Source organism: Neodiprion virginianus, chromosome 1, assembly GCF_021901495.1.
Source record: "Neodiprion virginianus isolate iyNeoVirg1 chromosome 1, iyNeoVirg1.1, whole genome shotgun sequence".
NCBI lineage: Eukaryota > Metazoa > Arthropoda > Insecta > Hymenoptera > Diprionidae > Neodiprion > Neodiprion virginianus.
In genome coordinates, this window is record NC_060877.1 from 37,032,098 (window position 1) to 37,044,297 (window position 12,200).

Here is a 12,200-nt window from a genome sequence, read left to right on the forward strand (position 1 = left end):
ACGAATCGCAGATGCTTGGTCCATGGAAAGGGTTGAAATTTTTATTGATTTTTCATCCAAGATTTGAACGACTGAGAACATTTTAAATCTTTCTTTCGAGTCGGAGAGACTCTTATCTAATCAAGTAACGTCGAGATAGCTTGATTACCACTACCGACCTACCGCAACAAAGTGAAGACGATACTTTTCGACGTTTGCTCTGATAACAAGTTTGCGTGTACTTTCACTTACTTAATAGAATAGCGTTCACTTTAGCTTGATTTCGATGCTTTATAGCGACCAGCCTGCTGCTCGTTTTTATGACCTTTGCGTAAGATGGGAGTTGTCGAGAATAAATTGTCGACCGAATGACGGGGACACATGTTGGGAGTGAAATTGTTTTATTTTTAATACATGGATTAAGTAATTGTTCAATTTTGTATATGATAGTACATTTTAGCGTTAATCTCGTTTAAGAAAATATTTCTTCAAATATATAGTGCGCAGTAGTCAATGTGTAATTGTACGACAAACGAAGAAATTATAAGAATATTCTAACGTTGAGATTGTCAACTCGTTGAGTTCGCCTACATCAAACGATACGATAGCACGGTGTCGATTGAAAGAAGAAAAGAAAATAACGTAGATGTATCTTGAATAACGTTGGAGGTGCGATCTAGTACGACGGTGTTGAAGGTTGAAAAAAAAAATTAATGTTTCTTTCCGCCGCACGCTGATTTATGGATTCGCGGACTCCGTCAGCAACTGCGGGAGCGTAAACGGACTCCAAGTTCGGAAACTTTTCGTCATCTAACATAAGTGCCGCGATCATTTGGATCAAATGATAGTTAGGTTTAGTTATGGGAAAGAAATAAAGATCTTCAAGTTTGGGCATTCTAGAAAATTCCAGTATTTGCTGGCCGGAATAAGCAAAAGAATATTTCAACGTTTTCAGTTTTTTAAACGAAGGTACTATCAACGAGTTAGGGGACAAATATTTCACACGGCAAAATGTCAAGAACTCAATATTCACGCAGAGTTTGTATAAGAAGTCCAATTCTTCTTGCTTCAGCTCCATCAAGTTCAACATGGTGATATTTTTCCCAATGCTCGCCAAAAGCTCGTTGACATTCTCCATCGGCAAGTAATAATCGTATTTACTGATGACAAAATTGAGCTCCTCGAGTTCCTTGAGCCGATTTAACGTGCTGAGATTGCCTTCGATTTCACCGTTGATCCGAAGATGAGTCAAATTGGGGAACAGCTCTACGATAGCGAGCAGTTGCGCGTTCGTAATCGAGTCGGATTTTATGGAGAATCGCCTCATGTAGGGACAGACCAACGATCTGGGCCTAGATAAGACGTCGAAGGTCCGCCTCTGCCGAGGAAAGGTGTGAAGCCCGACGTTGAACTCGGTAATTTTCTCGTTAACGTTGAGCAATTGGTTCACCCCGTTATCGGACACTTTGCACCCGACAATAGAAAGGATGCGCAACTCGGAGCAGGACCGAAGGGCTCTCAATCCTCTGTCGGTAACGCTTTTGGCTCCCTCGATGTCCAGAAGCAACAACTTTGGGCAGGTCGTTCCGATGACCTCGAGGTCACGGTCGACGCACAGATAGGAGTAATGGAGCTCGGTAAGATCTTGCAACTCAAAGTTTCCAAGGTTCTTGGTTCCGACGTTCGTCCACGGGTGATCCAGCTTCAGTATGCTCAGCCTTCGAAACCTGTGCGCGTCTTCGTGATCGACGTTCTTCATTATCTCGGCGCCACAATGCAATCCGACGATATCGATGTCCATTAATACTTCGAGTGCAGCTCTGTTGTAGCAACCGGGACGATTTTCGTATCGATCCCGCTGGATCCAGAGGTATTTGTGCAGGAATTCCGAGCAGACCTCGTTGTATAGACTCGGTGGCAGGGAAGGATACACGTAACCTTTGATCTGAGCAACGCTTCGGCGTACATCACTTAACCTGCAGTTGATGCTTAATCGGTCAAAGTAATTTACGAAATGTGTTACCAGGCGCCCATAGGCTGCTTTCCGCAGAGGAGTCGGTTCTTTCAATCTCGGCATCTCATTGAATCACTTCGCCTGCAAGCATACAAATTCCAAAGTATGAACTACACAGCGCTAGTAACTCCAAGTTTTTGCATTTTTAATGTAGTTAACGGGTGACAAAACTTGTATTTTTTTTTTTTTCATTGCTTGTGGTAGACATTCGCATGCGCATTCAATCGATCACTAATTCAATTACTGCGCGAGGTTGGTTAATTGTTGCAAGATCGTCTGGCTTTCGTGGTAATAAATGCATGTGATTTCAAATTTTGAAACTGTCAGAGAGTGGTTAAAAGTTATTCAGATGAGAGAGAACAGATGACTTTTTCGTTTGTTACATGGATGATGATGGAAACTTTGAGAAAGAAATTGGTTGAACTGAACTTGTTCAACCATTCCATGCTCTGATAGGATTTTTTACTCAAATGTCAACTATTGGTGAAGATTCTAAAGTCAAACGATAAGACTGAATAATTTTTTTGATAGTCTATGGATTATTGTTGAAATACATCATGCTCTAAATTACTTGTAGCTGTACCTTGTAACCGTTCTCTGATTTGTCATTTGGCGATAATTATAATTTTCATTGATATTATATAACTCCCGAATTCAAAAATCAGTAAATTTTATCAGCCGTCGGACTTGGTTTTAATATAATTTCCTTGTCATTGTGGACTGCGCTAATAGTTGCACTAAGCAAATGTGGTCATATTTTTATACTTGATTTAGATGATATAACATTTCGCGAATAAAATTGAACTACGCCTAATTATTTTTCAAAGTAACAGACTTTTTAACGGACAGCGGGAGTACTGGGTCACGAACGCGTTCACCGTGTGAATTATTTTAGTGAAAAATCGAGGTTGTTATCTTTTGCAAATTGATTTATGCGAATAACGTCATCGTGAAGTTCGCGAAAGGGTCGAACCAGCCTCAAATTGGGAAATTTAATGTTATCGATCATAACTGATTCAGCGATTTTCAAAGCGTTATCAAAGCCCTGAACCGTGAGAAATTTCAACTCGGGCATATCGCGGAATTCCAACACAGCGCGAAAGTCGTTAAGTCGCGTGATAGCGAAGCACGTCAGCGTTTTCAATTTACGAAACGGTGGGAAGAGCAATCTGTCAACTGGAACTTGTGGCTCATAATCAAATTCGAAGTGTTCGATATTGTTGCAAGTTTTGTAAAAAAAATCTAGGTCATCCCGTGTCAGGCAGGCAGCAGGAACAGCGTTGCTCAACTTCAGCACCAATATATTATCTCCAACGACTTTCATCAGCCGCTTGAGATCATCGATCCTCGGACACCGATGACCGTGATTAAAATTGACCTCCCTAAGTCGATTGAGAGCTTTCAGCGCGCAAATATCGCCCGAGAGTTCGGAGCAGATTCGAATGTGGGTAAGATTGGGAAAGAGCGCGACGACGGCTTGCAGACGGTCGTCAGTGACGGGTGTTGATTTCAGAGAGAACCGTCTGACGGACGGACAAACCAAGGAAATCGGGCGGGACGAAACGTCGAAGCTTTTCTCATCGCGCATGTTGTATCTACCAACGTTGAACTCCTCGATTTTCCGATGCGTCGAGAGCAGCTCGTTGACACCGTCGTCGGTCACGCGACAGCAGTAAAGATCGAGAACGCGGAGATCCGGGCAGGAACTTAACGCCCGAAGTCCTCTGTCGGTAACCTTTACCGATCCAGCAACGTCCAGCACCTGAAGCTTCGGACAACGCTGTCCAACGACCTCGAGATCAAGGTCGGTGCAATTCCGCGGGTAGCGAAGCTCCACGAGATCTTGAAGCCGGAATTTGGCCAGCGTCCTGGGTCCGTGGTCCCAGAACCCGTCCAGATCCAGTTTCCTGAGTCCCCAAAAACGGTGGGAGTCCCGGAGATCCAGAAACCGCAGGATATCGCCGCCGCATTTGAGTCCGGGAATTTCCAGGTCCATCATCACTTCCAGGACGGCTCTGTTGTGTCCGTCTGGACGAGGCTCGGAACGGTTGAAACCGACCCGGTAAAACTCCTCCAGGAATACGGAGCAGAACTCTGCGAACAGGTTCGACAGTAGGCGAGGATGCAGGTGATGTTTGATCAGAGAAATCTGTCGGCGCAGTCTGCGCGAAACACCATCGATGCTGAGCCGGTCACAGCGATCCACAAAATGAGCGACCATGGCCTCGAAGCTGATGCTCTTCAGCGAGGATGGCTGCTTCGGTTTAGGCATCTCGATTTACCCGCTCGTCTGGAAGCACACAATTGTTCGGAGGTGACGACGCTTGTCTGGATGTTGGTGTTAGAGCTCTAGCTAGGCCGTTAGTTAAGAGATGTAGATTTGTTCGCGTGTTCTTCCTATCCAGCTGAAAATATTCTCACTCAGGCCTTTTCGTGTTTCGCGGCAGATATTCGCATTGGTAAATTGGACATAAACAAGGACAGAAGACTGTTTGTCGTAAGTGTATAAAAAATCAAGCCGATCATTCGATATCAAAATTAATACATGCTGTAACCTGGTTTTATCACACGACCGCCAAGCCGGAAAACCAGACGATCGCGAAACAATCTTTGCAACAATTTGGCACCCGCTATGATCTTGGATCAGATGGACGTACGTTGAAACTTCCCAGTAGCGGACATCTTCGGGACTGAAAATATTGTCCGTTATTAAGGAGTGTCCGTTATTCGGTACAATATTAACGTCTGTGTAACTGTCAGTTGTAAAGACGAATCCGTTATTGGGAGGTGTCCGTGAAGAGAAGTTTCACTGTATCGTAATTAATTTAGTTGGACGCAAGGTGCATCATTGCACCGATTTTTATCGAACAGTACAAGTACTCTGTCTATTCGTTACGCCATGGCTTACTCAATATTGTGGATAGGGGATGGACACTTTGGGGGTAGAGAGAGAGAGATAGAGAGAGAGAGAGAAAGAGAGAGAGACACTCGTCAACGACGCGCTAATTTAACAAAATAAAACAAAGATGGTACATTCTGCCTGTATTAGCAATACCACAGGGAAATCATAAAACAAAGAGTTATTAGAACGCTACGGCAATCTAACTAAGAAGGAGTCATGAAAAAAAAAATCGTTTCTCGTAAATTAAGAAAATTGAAAAGCGGAATTACATGAAAGAAAATAATCTTAATTAATCTACTACTAACTCCGCTGAGTTTGAGAGCTAGCAACATAAAATCTAAGTTGTAATCTGAATCCTAACTTACTGAATCGAATGCGATGCGATTCCGCTATCTTGCAGCCAGTTTTTCAGTTCTTCGAAAAATCTTCCAAGCAACTTCGAAAGCTGGTGAAGGCTCGGCGGGAGCCAAGTAAATGGCTGATTTTATACAAGAGCAACGCTCCGACGGAGTTTGTTTGAATCGCTTCGGACTCCGAGATGGTGACAACGACTCGCGCAGTGGATCACCACGATATCGAAAGTCAACTTCCGCAGCGAAGCCGGCTTTGAGTTTCGGCATCTTGCGTATGCGTAACAGGTGGACCTGAGTATCCGTAACAGATTTCATTTGAAAGGTTTCGTTTCCTTCGTATTGTATATAATTTACGTACTGTGAAGCCAAGCGCATGGTATGGGAAAATATGTGGAAGTAAATCTTGCGAGGCTGAGCTTTTTTGCTTTCGGAAATTAGCGTGGGTGGGTTTATGTTGTGCTTGGGAAGAAGGTGACAAGGAATTACCACGCTCGGTGTGTCAATTCCTGGGGTCACAGCTCGCGGTCAACAGGCGATTGCTCGTGCTCGGAAACGATACATTCGGCGTTGTATTGGGCCTATCTCACGTGCTTTCCTGTGCGAGAGGCTTACTTGTGTCAAGCGCTTCTTTCTTCGCGATCTCAGTTACCGCAAAATTATAGTTCGCATAAATCGACTTCGTGCTCTGAGACAGGTGTTGCGAGATAAGACCAGTTTCAATAAGCATTTATAAAAAAAGTTTAATAATCATCAAATGTGATGTGAGACTCCAACAACGTACACTTTATTTCTACGTTAATGTTGGGCGCCAATTACTTTCTGCAATAATAATCAAAGAACGGAACTTGAGTGTATATAGATTTTAGCGTAAAACCATGGGCTGTTCGGAGACTTTAGGCTCGTAAATGAACGTAGGTAACGAATCGGTGGGCAAGACATACAATTACATGTGATTTTAAGTAAATATTCGTTTATTATTCCGGAAGTTGGCGGGATATAAAAGTGTACATTTATTGGGCGTGGGAAAGTGTGTTGGTCGTTCAAGAATTAGCATAATTGCAGTTGTACCTGAGAAAGCGAAGTGTGCGGAATAACGTCACTTTCGCTATGGGATAGTTATAAACAAGGAAAATTAATAAACCTTTGGTATTGGATACTTGCCCAACGATTAGTGATAACGAACCTATACTTACAGATGGTCACACGCATATATACCAGGATAAGAAATAAACGTCCGGTGTCGAATGGTCATTACAAGGATAATTAGTTGTAAACCTTCACTATCCGATGGTTACACGCATACATACAATGATAAATAATAAGCCCCCGGTATTGGATGGTTCCTATTATATTTTACTAGGACCTCCCGACTATCCATAAATGTTACATTAAAAACCTGGAGGAAAATGGACGTTTGTATAGAACGAGACTGAAGCTAGCAGCCATAATTGGCGGTCAAACGTTCCAATGTTCATTCGAACAAGGTAGTGAGGACCGAGAATAAAAATTTAGTGAGATACCTTGAACCCCCAATAATTTTGATGAAGTTATGAGAATACAACTGAGCTGTATTTTTCTTTTTCCAAAAAATCTAACACTTTTGGCTGCTACATTCAGCTTCGTTTGTATGGACTCTTAGTTAGCTACGACGTGACTAGACGTTCATCGGGCTGTTCCCGAAAATTATATGTTAGCTCTACTGAGCGAATAACATGGAACTAAAACATGAATTTAAATACTCAGCAAAAAAGACTGAAGTCAATCTGTGGACACCATTGCTGATTTAACACGTATTGTCAAAGGGTTCGACAGACAGAAAGACCGAAGTACGATCTTATGTCTTATGTACAACGAATATGTGTCAGCCGATCTTATTTGCTAATTTGACTAATTAATGAGGCCTTATTTATTTAAAATAATATATTAAATGGAAGTGTTATAATCAGTTTATTTGTAATAAACATGCTATACAGATAGATTAATTTACACATACATCCCTGAATCAATTCGTTGTTACATTCAGAATTGACTATAAAAGGCACCAATTTCAGCTTGAACTGTAAAATCGAGGTTTTTCTCTTTCGCTATTCGATTTAAACGAATGAGATTATCGTTATGAATGCTTGAGGTTCGAACTATTCTCAACTTGGGAAAATTCACGTGATTACACATGATCGATTCAACGGTTTGATTCATTAAACCAAAGCCATAAACCTCCAGAACCTCGAGCTCCACCATTTGCTGTAATTGTAGCGTCACATACCTGTCGTGAATCTTCCAAGCTTTTTTCATCTTCAAAGTTTTCAATTTCGAAAACGGCGGTATCGTTAACGTGTCAATTCTGGTAAGTGGTTTATATTCGAATTCCAAGCTTTGAATATTCTTGCAGATATTATATATGTATTCCAAGTCGGTTTTCGACAGGAAGGTTCGAGATGATTCAGTTATCACCTTCAAGTGTAAAATATTTTCACCAACGAACGCCAGGAGTTGCCTAAGATTCTCCATGGAAACGGCATTCCAGCAATAGAAGTTAAGTCCCGTAAGATTCTTGACGGCCCTCAATTCGCGCAGATCACCATTGACTTTACAGTCGATTTGAATATCAGTCAAATTTGGAAAGAGCGCGGCGGCTGCACGAAAATGCGTTTCGTCGACGAAGGTTGTTTGAAAGCAAAATTTTTGCATCGCGGGACAGACTTGCGACGTCGGGCGTGACAATATATCATAATTAACATTAAACTCCTTGATCTTCTGGTGCGACGACAACAGTTCGTTTATGCCAGCGGCAGAAACCTTGTGACCGTAAAAATAAAAGACGCGTAATTCGGAGCACGGACGTAAGGCGCGCAATCCTTCGTCAGTGACACGCGAGGAGTTTCTGATGTCCAATAGGCGTAACTTCAAGCATTGCGATCCCACAATCGCGAGATAACTGTCGTTGAAATGATAATGGCAATACAATTCGGTGAGGTTCTGCAAGCGAAAACTGCCCATGCCCTTATTCCCGTGCATCGTTATGTCCAATTTCTCCAAGCCTCGGATTCTGCTGGCATCGTGTTCGTCCATACAACGCATGGTGTGATAGCCACACCGGAGTCCGGTAAGATCTACGTCCATGATCATTTCCAGAGCCGCTGCAACGTGGCTTTCTGGCCGGGGTCCGCGATACTTTTTCTCACGTTCGTGAAACTTTTCCACGAATTTCGCACAAAACTCTGCTAGCAGGCGTCGACTCGGCGGCAGCCAAGGGAAGAGGAACTCTTTGATCAGCGCAACGGTTTGACGAAGTCGAGGCACGTCCCCTTTGCAGCTTAGTCGATTGCACAGATCCACGAAGTACTCGACCAAAAAGTCGAAGGTAATTTGCTCGAGCGAGGCTGGTTGCTTGAGTTTAGGCATCTCGGATAATCGGTTTGTCTGTAAGCACCAAAGTTCAAACGTCACGAGGTTGGTACCAATGATAAGCACTTGCTTATATGCAATACCTGCTCGGACTAACTGAAAACGGTCGGTAATGTTTCGCTGAATTGAATGGGTTACGATGGAGAATTGAGAAATAATGCCCAGTATCCCATTTCAATAGTGAGATTTGATGCATTTGTTCAAATTCTCTTGCGAATTGCGAGAATAGATTTCGTCGGATACTTTTGAAATTATTTCGCAGCTTATAATTTTGTTTTTCATGGTGCACCCGGATGTTGCACCGTAATAGGTTCGCATCACTTTGCAATTCAACTACAAGTAAAGTTTGCCACCTGAGAGGATGTGCTTTTTTTCAAAATCAACAAAATTTCACTCGGAAAAATTACAATGAAATTTGTTTTCTATTTTTCGTTTGTAACAGAGAAATTCCGTAGTTAGAGTTTGTTAAGGATACTGGGTGTAATATTACTGAAGAAAATGAAAAATGGGAAGTAACTTTTACAGTATTGCTATTTTGTTATTAAGGGTTAATTTGCTTTTTCCAAGCTAAAAATAATGCCTGATTTAAGAATTTTTATCAATGAAATTATCCGGTCGATCAGATCGAAGACATGCCAACCAGCGACCGAGCGACGTCATGGTCAAGAACGCGTAGCAGGCGTCTTTCGGCAAAAAAAGTATTGAAAAACATTGTACAAGTTCCTGAATACATAACAAATATATGCGCGAAACTCGAATTTAATCGAGCGTGTAGTTTTGTCAGTAAAAATTCTCAAATAAGGCATTAATTTTAGTTTAAAAAAAGCAAAACCTTCCGTAAAATATCACCTTTGGCGTCCAATTTTTCTGTCCTGGTAATCGATGATAAATTCAGGCAACTGTTTCTATTGTACACACCACAATTTTCAGTAAAGTGCAGCCCACTTTTCCTACAACCACAAGCAGGCCAACATCCTCTTTGGAAGTTGCGTAAAATTGTTTCGAAGATATTCGTCGAGGCTGGTTGTTGGTACTATAAATTGATATGAAATATTAAACTACCGTGTAATGAATATTAATTTTACTTTCTAGCACTTTTGATACAACTATGCCGTGTGGCAACCAGAACCAGACTGATTTCGTCGGGTGTAGTCAAGCCTAGAACAGTTACAGCGGCTAGAACCTATCCCCGAAAAATAGTGCGAAGGTCGTATACCTGGGTGGTAAACCAATATCCCGTACGCTATAGGCCTGCAGGTCATACGCTATAGGTCCTATGCTCATTTTCCAAATGAAATCACCATAATACGGTACTACGAATGTCTCACAAATACTTTTAGTGGGCTGTAACGGCAATAGGGTTATTTAAATAAATCAAAAGCAAATTTTCCCAAGTGGTAAACTTTGATTCGAATACAATTTCGAAGGGATTGCAAATAGTTTCATGAGAAATTTATGCGGGTTCCGCGTCGTCTGAAGTGAAAAGCTAGTGAACCTTTACTACCACTACAATGTAAGAAACGATTGTCTTCATGGGAGTTTGCGAGTTAAATATGACAGCGTACGATGAAAGCGTCAAGGTTTATCAGACCCGCTTAAGCCTTGCCAACCTAGCGAAATAAACTGAGAAGAAAGGCAAACAAGAGAAAACGGAAACCCGTTATGCTTAAGGAGAAGGTTCGGAGCACTTGCTAGCTATGAGAAATGCCGGTCCTAGAGGGTTCATGATTTTTCGTGTACCTTGATTTGCTTTCGCGAAGGACCCTCTACGATGGCCAAAAAAAAAAAAATCTACGACCGTTTCACAAATTCTATCTTTTGACCGAATGAAGATGTTATCAAACCCGTGCGTAATTTTTTAGATGATAAGTTCTCATACGCATAAAAAAATCGGGAGCGCTAAGCAATAATCACCCACCACGGCGTTTCGAATTTACGGTGCAAAATTTCGTTCTTGACGGTAAAAAAATCTTTTTCGTGGTCGCACCGAGTTCTGAATCTTTTTTCATACGCAATTTTGCATAAAAATATTACGCACGGGTTTGAGTCAAAAGACAGAATTTGTGAAATGGTCGTAGGTTTTTTTTTTATGGGCCATCATAAAGGGTCCTCCCACGAAAGCAATTGAAGCTACACAAACAATAATAAACCCTCTAGGACCGGTATTTCTCATAGCTAACAATTACAACGAACCTTTCCCTTCCCGTTAACGGTCAACCATAGCAATGTCGTCCTTTATTCCTCTGACACTGCCACACGTGCACACGGACAAGTAAAATTCGTGGAATGAATCCTCAAATGCGAGAAAATAATTTTCGAATATTTTGCGTCGAGATAATTGCTGGTTCAAAATTCATACGGGTAGAACAGCATCGGCAGATCGGAGTTTAATCGAACGTAACGGTAGAAACGATTACAAAATATTTCGTTGACAGCTGACACACGTATTGACACAAAACAACGTGAACGTGGCTGCCGCTGAAACGCTGGGACAGCACGTTTCGATTGTTCAACAATTTGCGGCACTTACATTTCACCCGCAACAAAACAGCCCCGCGAATACGTCGATTGTAACTCCGTTGTTGGTTAAACTCTGTGAACTGGTTTTTCACTCCGCGAAAATTCGGCGGTACAAAATGGCGCCGGCACTAACTTTTCGCCTCGGCACTGCGACGACGAATTTTCCATGACGCTTGTTCGCTGCGCACGCGCTCTCATGCACAGCTGGTGCAATGTACTAAACACTACACACACACACGCGCACAGCTTAAGCGGATTGGGCCAGGGCAAGCAATTCCCCGAAATTCCGAAAGTTTCCAGCGACTCATATTCGATAAGTGTTCGAACAAAACACGTGAGACTATCTAAATTTGTTATAATTGGGTAGATAACGATACGAAATTTGCACGTATAGCCGGAAATTTGTCATTGTCTGCCGACGCATAATTTAAAAGCGATAACGAGATCCCCTGAAAAATTACTTCGAAGTATATTATTCGTTGTTCTGCTTTCGATTTTGAGATAGAATGTGTTATTGTCAGACTTTCCGACAAATGTTGTGAATGCTTATTTTAGCCATGTTGTTTGATTACACTTTGACCTTATCTTGAAATTATACGTAGAGTTTATCGGTGGCGTAGGTCAATAAAGTCGAAAACAAATTTTACTTTTCGGCTGGGAAGGGAAGCCCAGAAAGGCATCAGGAAAATAAAATATATTAATTGAACGCAGTGACGTATACAAGTCACGACTAAATATTACTAAACAAAAGGAAAGAAGTAAAAGAAATTTGTTTAAGAAGACTTACGTTCAATTACCTACTTGATAAGCCTCTTAATGATGTGAAAATTTCTTAACGAAAGGTGAAAACTGAAATGCCGTTACGTTAGAATTTTAAATAGGTTTCCATAGTCGAGGTATTATCCGTTAACAACAATCAGAATCCAAACTGGCTGCCCGGTAATTGCCTAAATAATGAGACGGTCTTGTTAACCTTCACATCGTAATCCAATGTCACGAATCGTTAGTTAAATTTTAAATGCTCACC

General features: G+C 41.8%; 3 protein-coding genes across 20 annotated transcripts in view; all 3 read right to left on the bottom strand.

Annotated features, from left to right (window-relative positions):
- Positions 1-12,200, bottom strand: part of LOC124310057 (tubulin monoglutamylase TTLL4-like) — a 197,804-nt gene that overhangs the window by 106,227 nt on the left and 79,377 nt on the right. The window lies entirely within an intron of this gene.
- Positions 367-5,490, bottom strand: LOC124310061 (uncharacterized). Its single transcript, XM_046773632.1, has 2 exons — positions 5,261-5,490; positions 367-2,074 (listed from the first exon to the last, which is right to left on the bottom strand). Exon 2 carries the CDS (start codon positions 2,054-2,056, stop codon positions 656-658), a length of 1,401 nt encoding a protein of 466 aa, XP_046629588.1. The 5' UTR covers positions 2,057-2,074; positions 5,261-5,490; the 3' UTR covers positions 367-655.
- On the bottom strand, positions 7,230-12,173 carry LOC124310062 (uncharacterized). Its single transcript, XM_046773633.1, has 3 exons — positions 11,961-12,173; positions 9,503-9,686; positions 7,230-8,668 (listed from the first exon to the last, which is right to left on the bottom strand). Exon 3 carries the CDS (start codon positions 8,648-8,650, stop codon positions 7,268-7,270), a length of 1,383 nt encoding a protein of 460 aa, XP_046629589.1. The 5' UTR covers positions 8,651-8,668; positions 9,503-9,686; positions 11,961-12,173; the 3' UTR covers positions 7,230-7,267.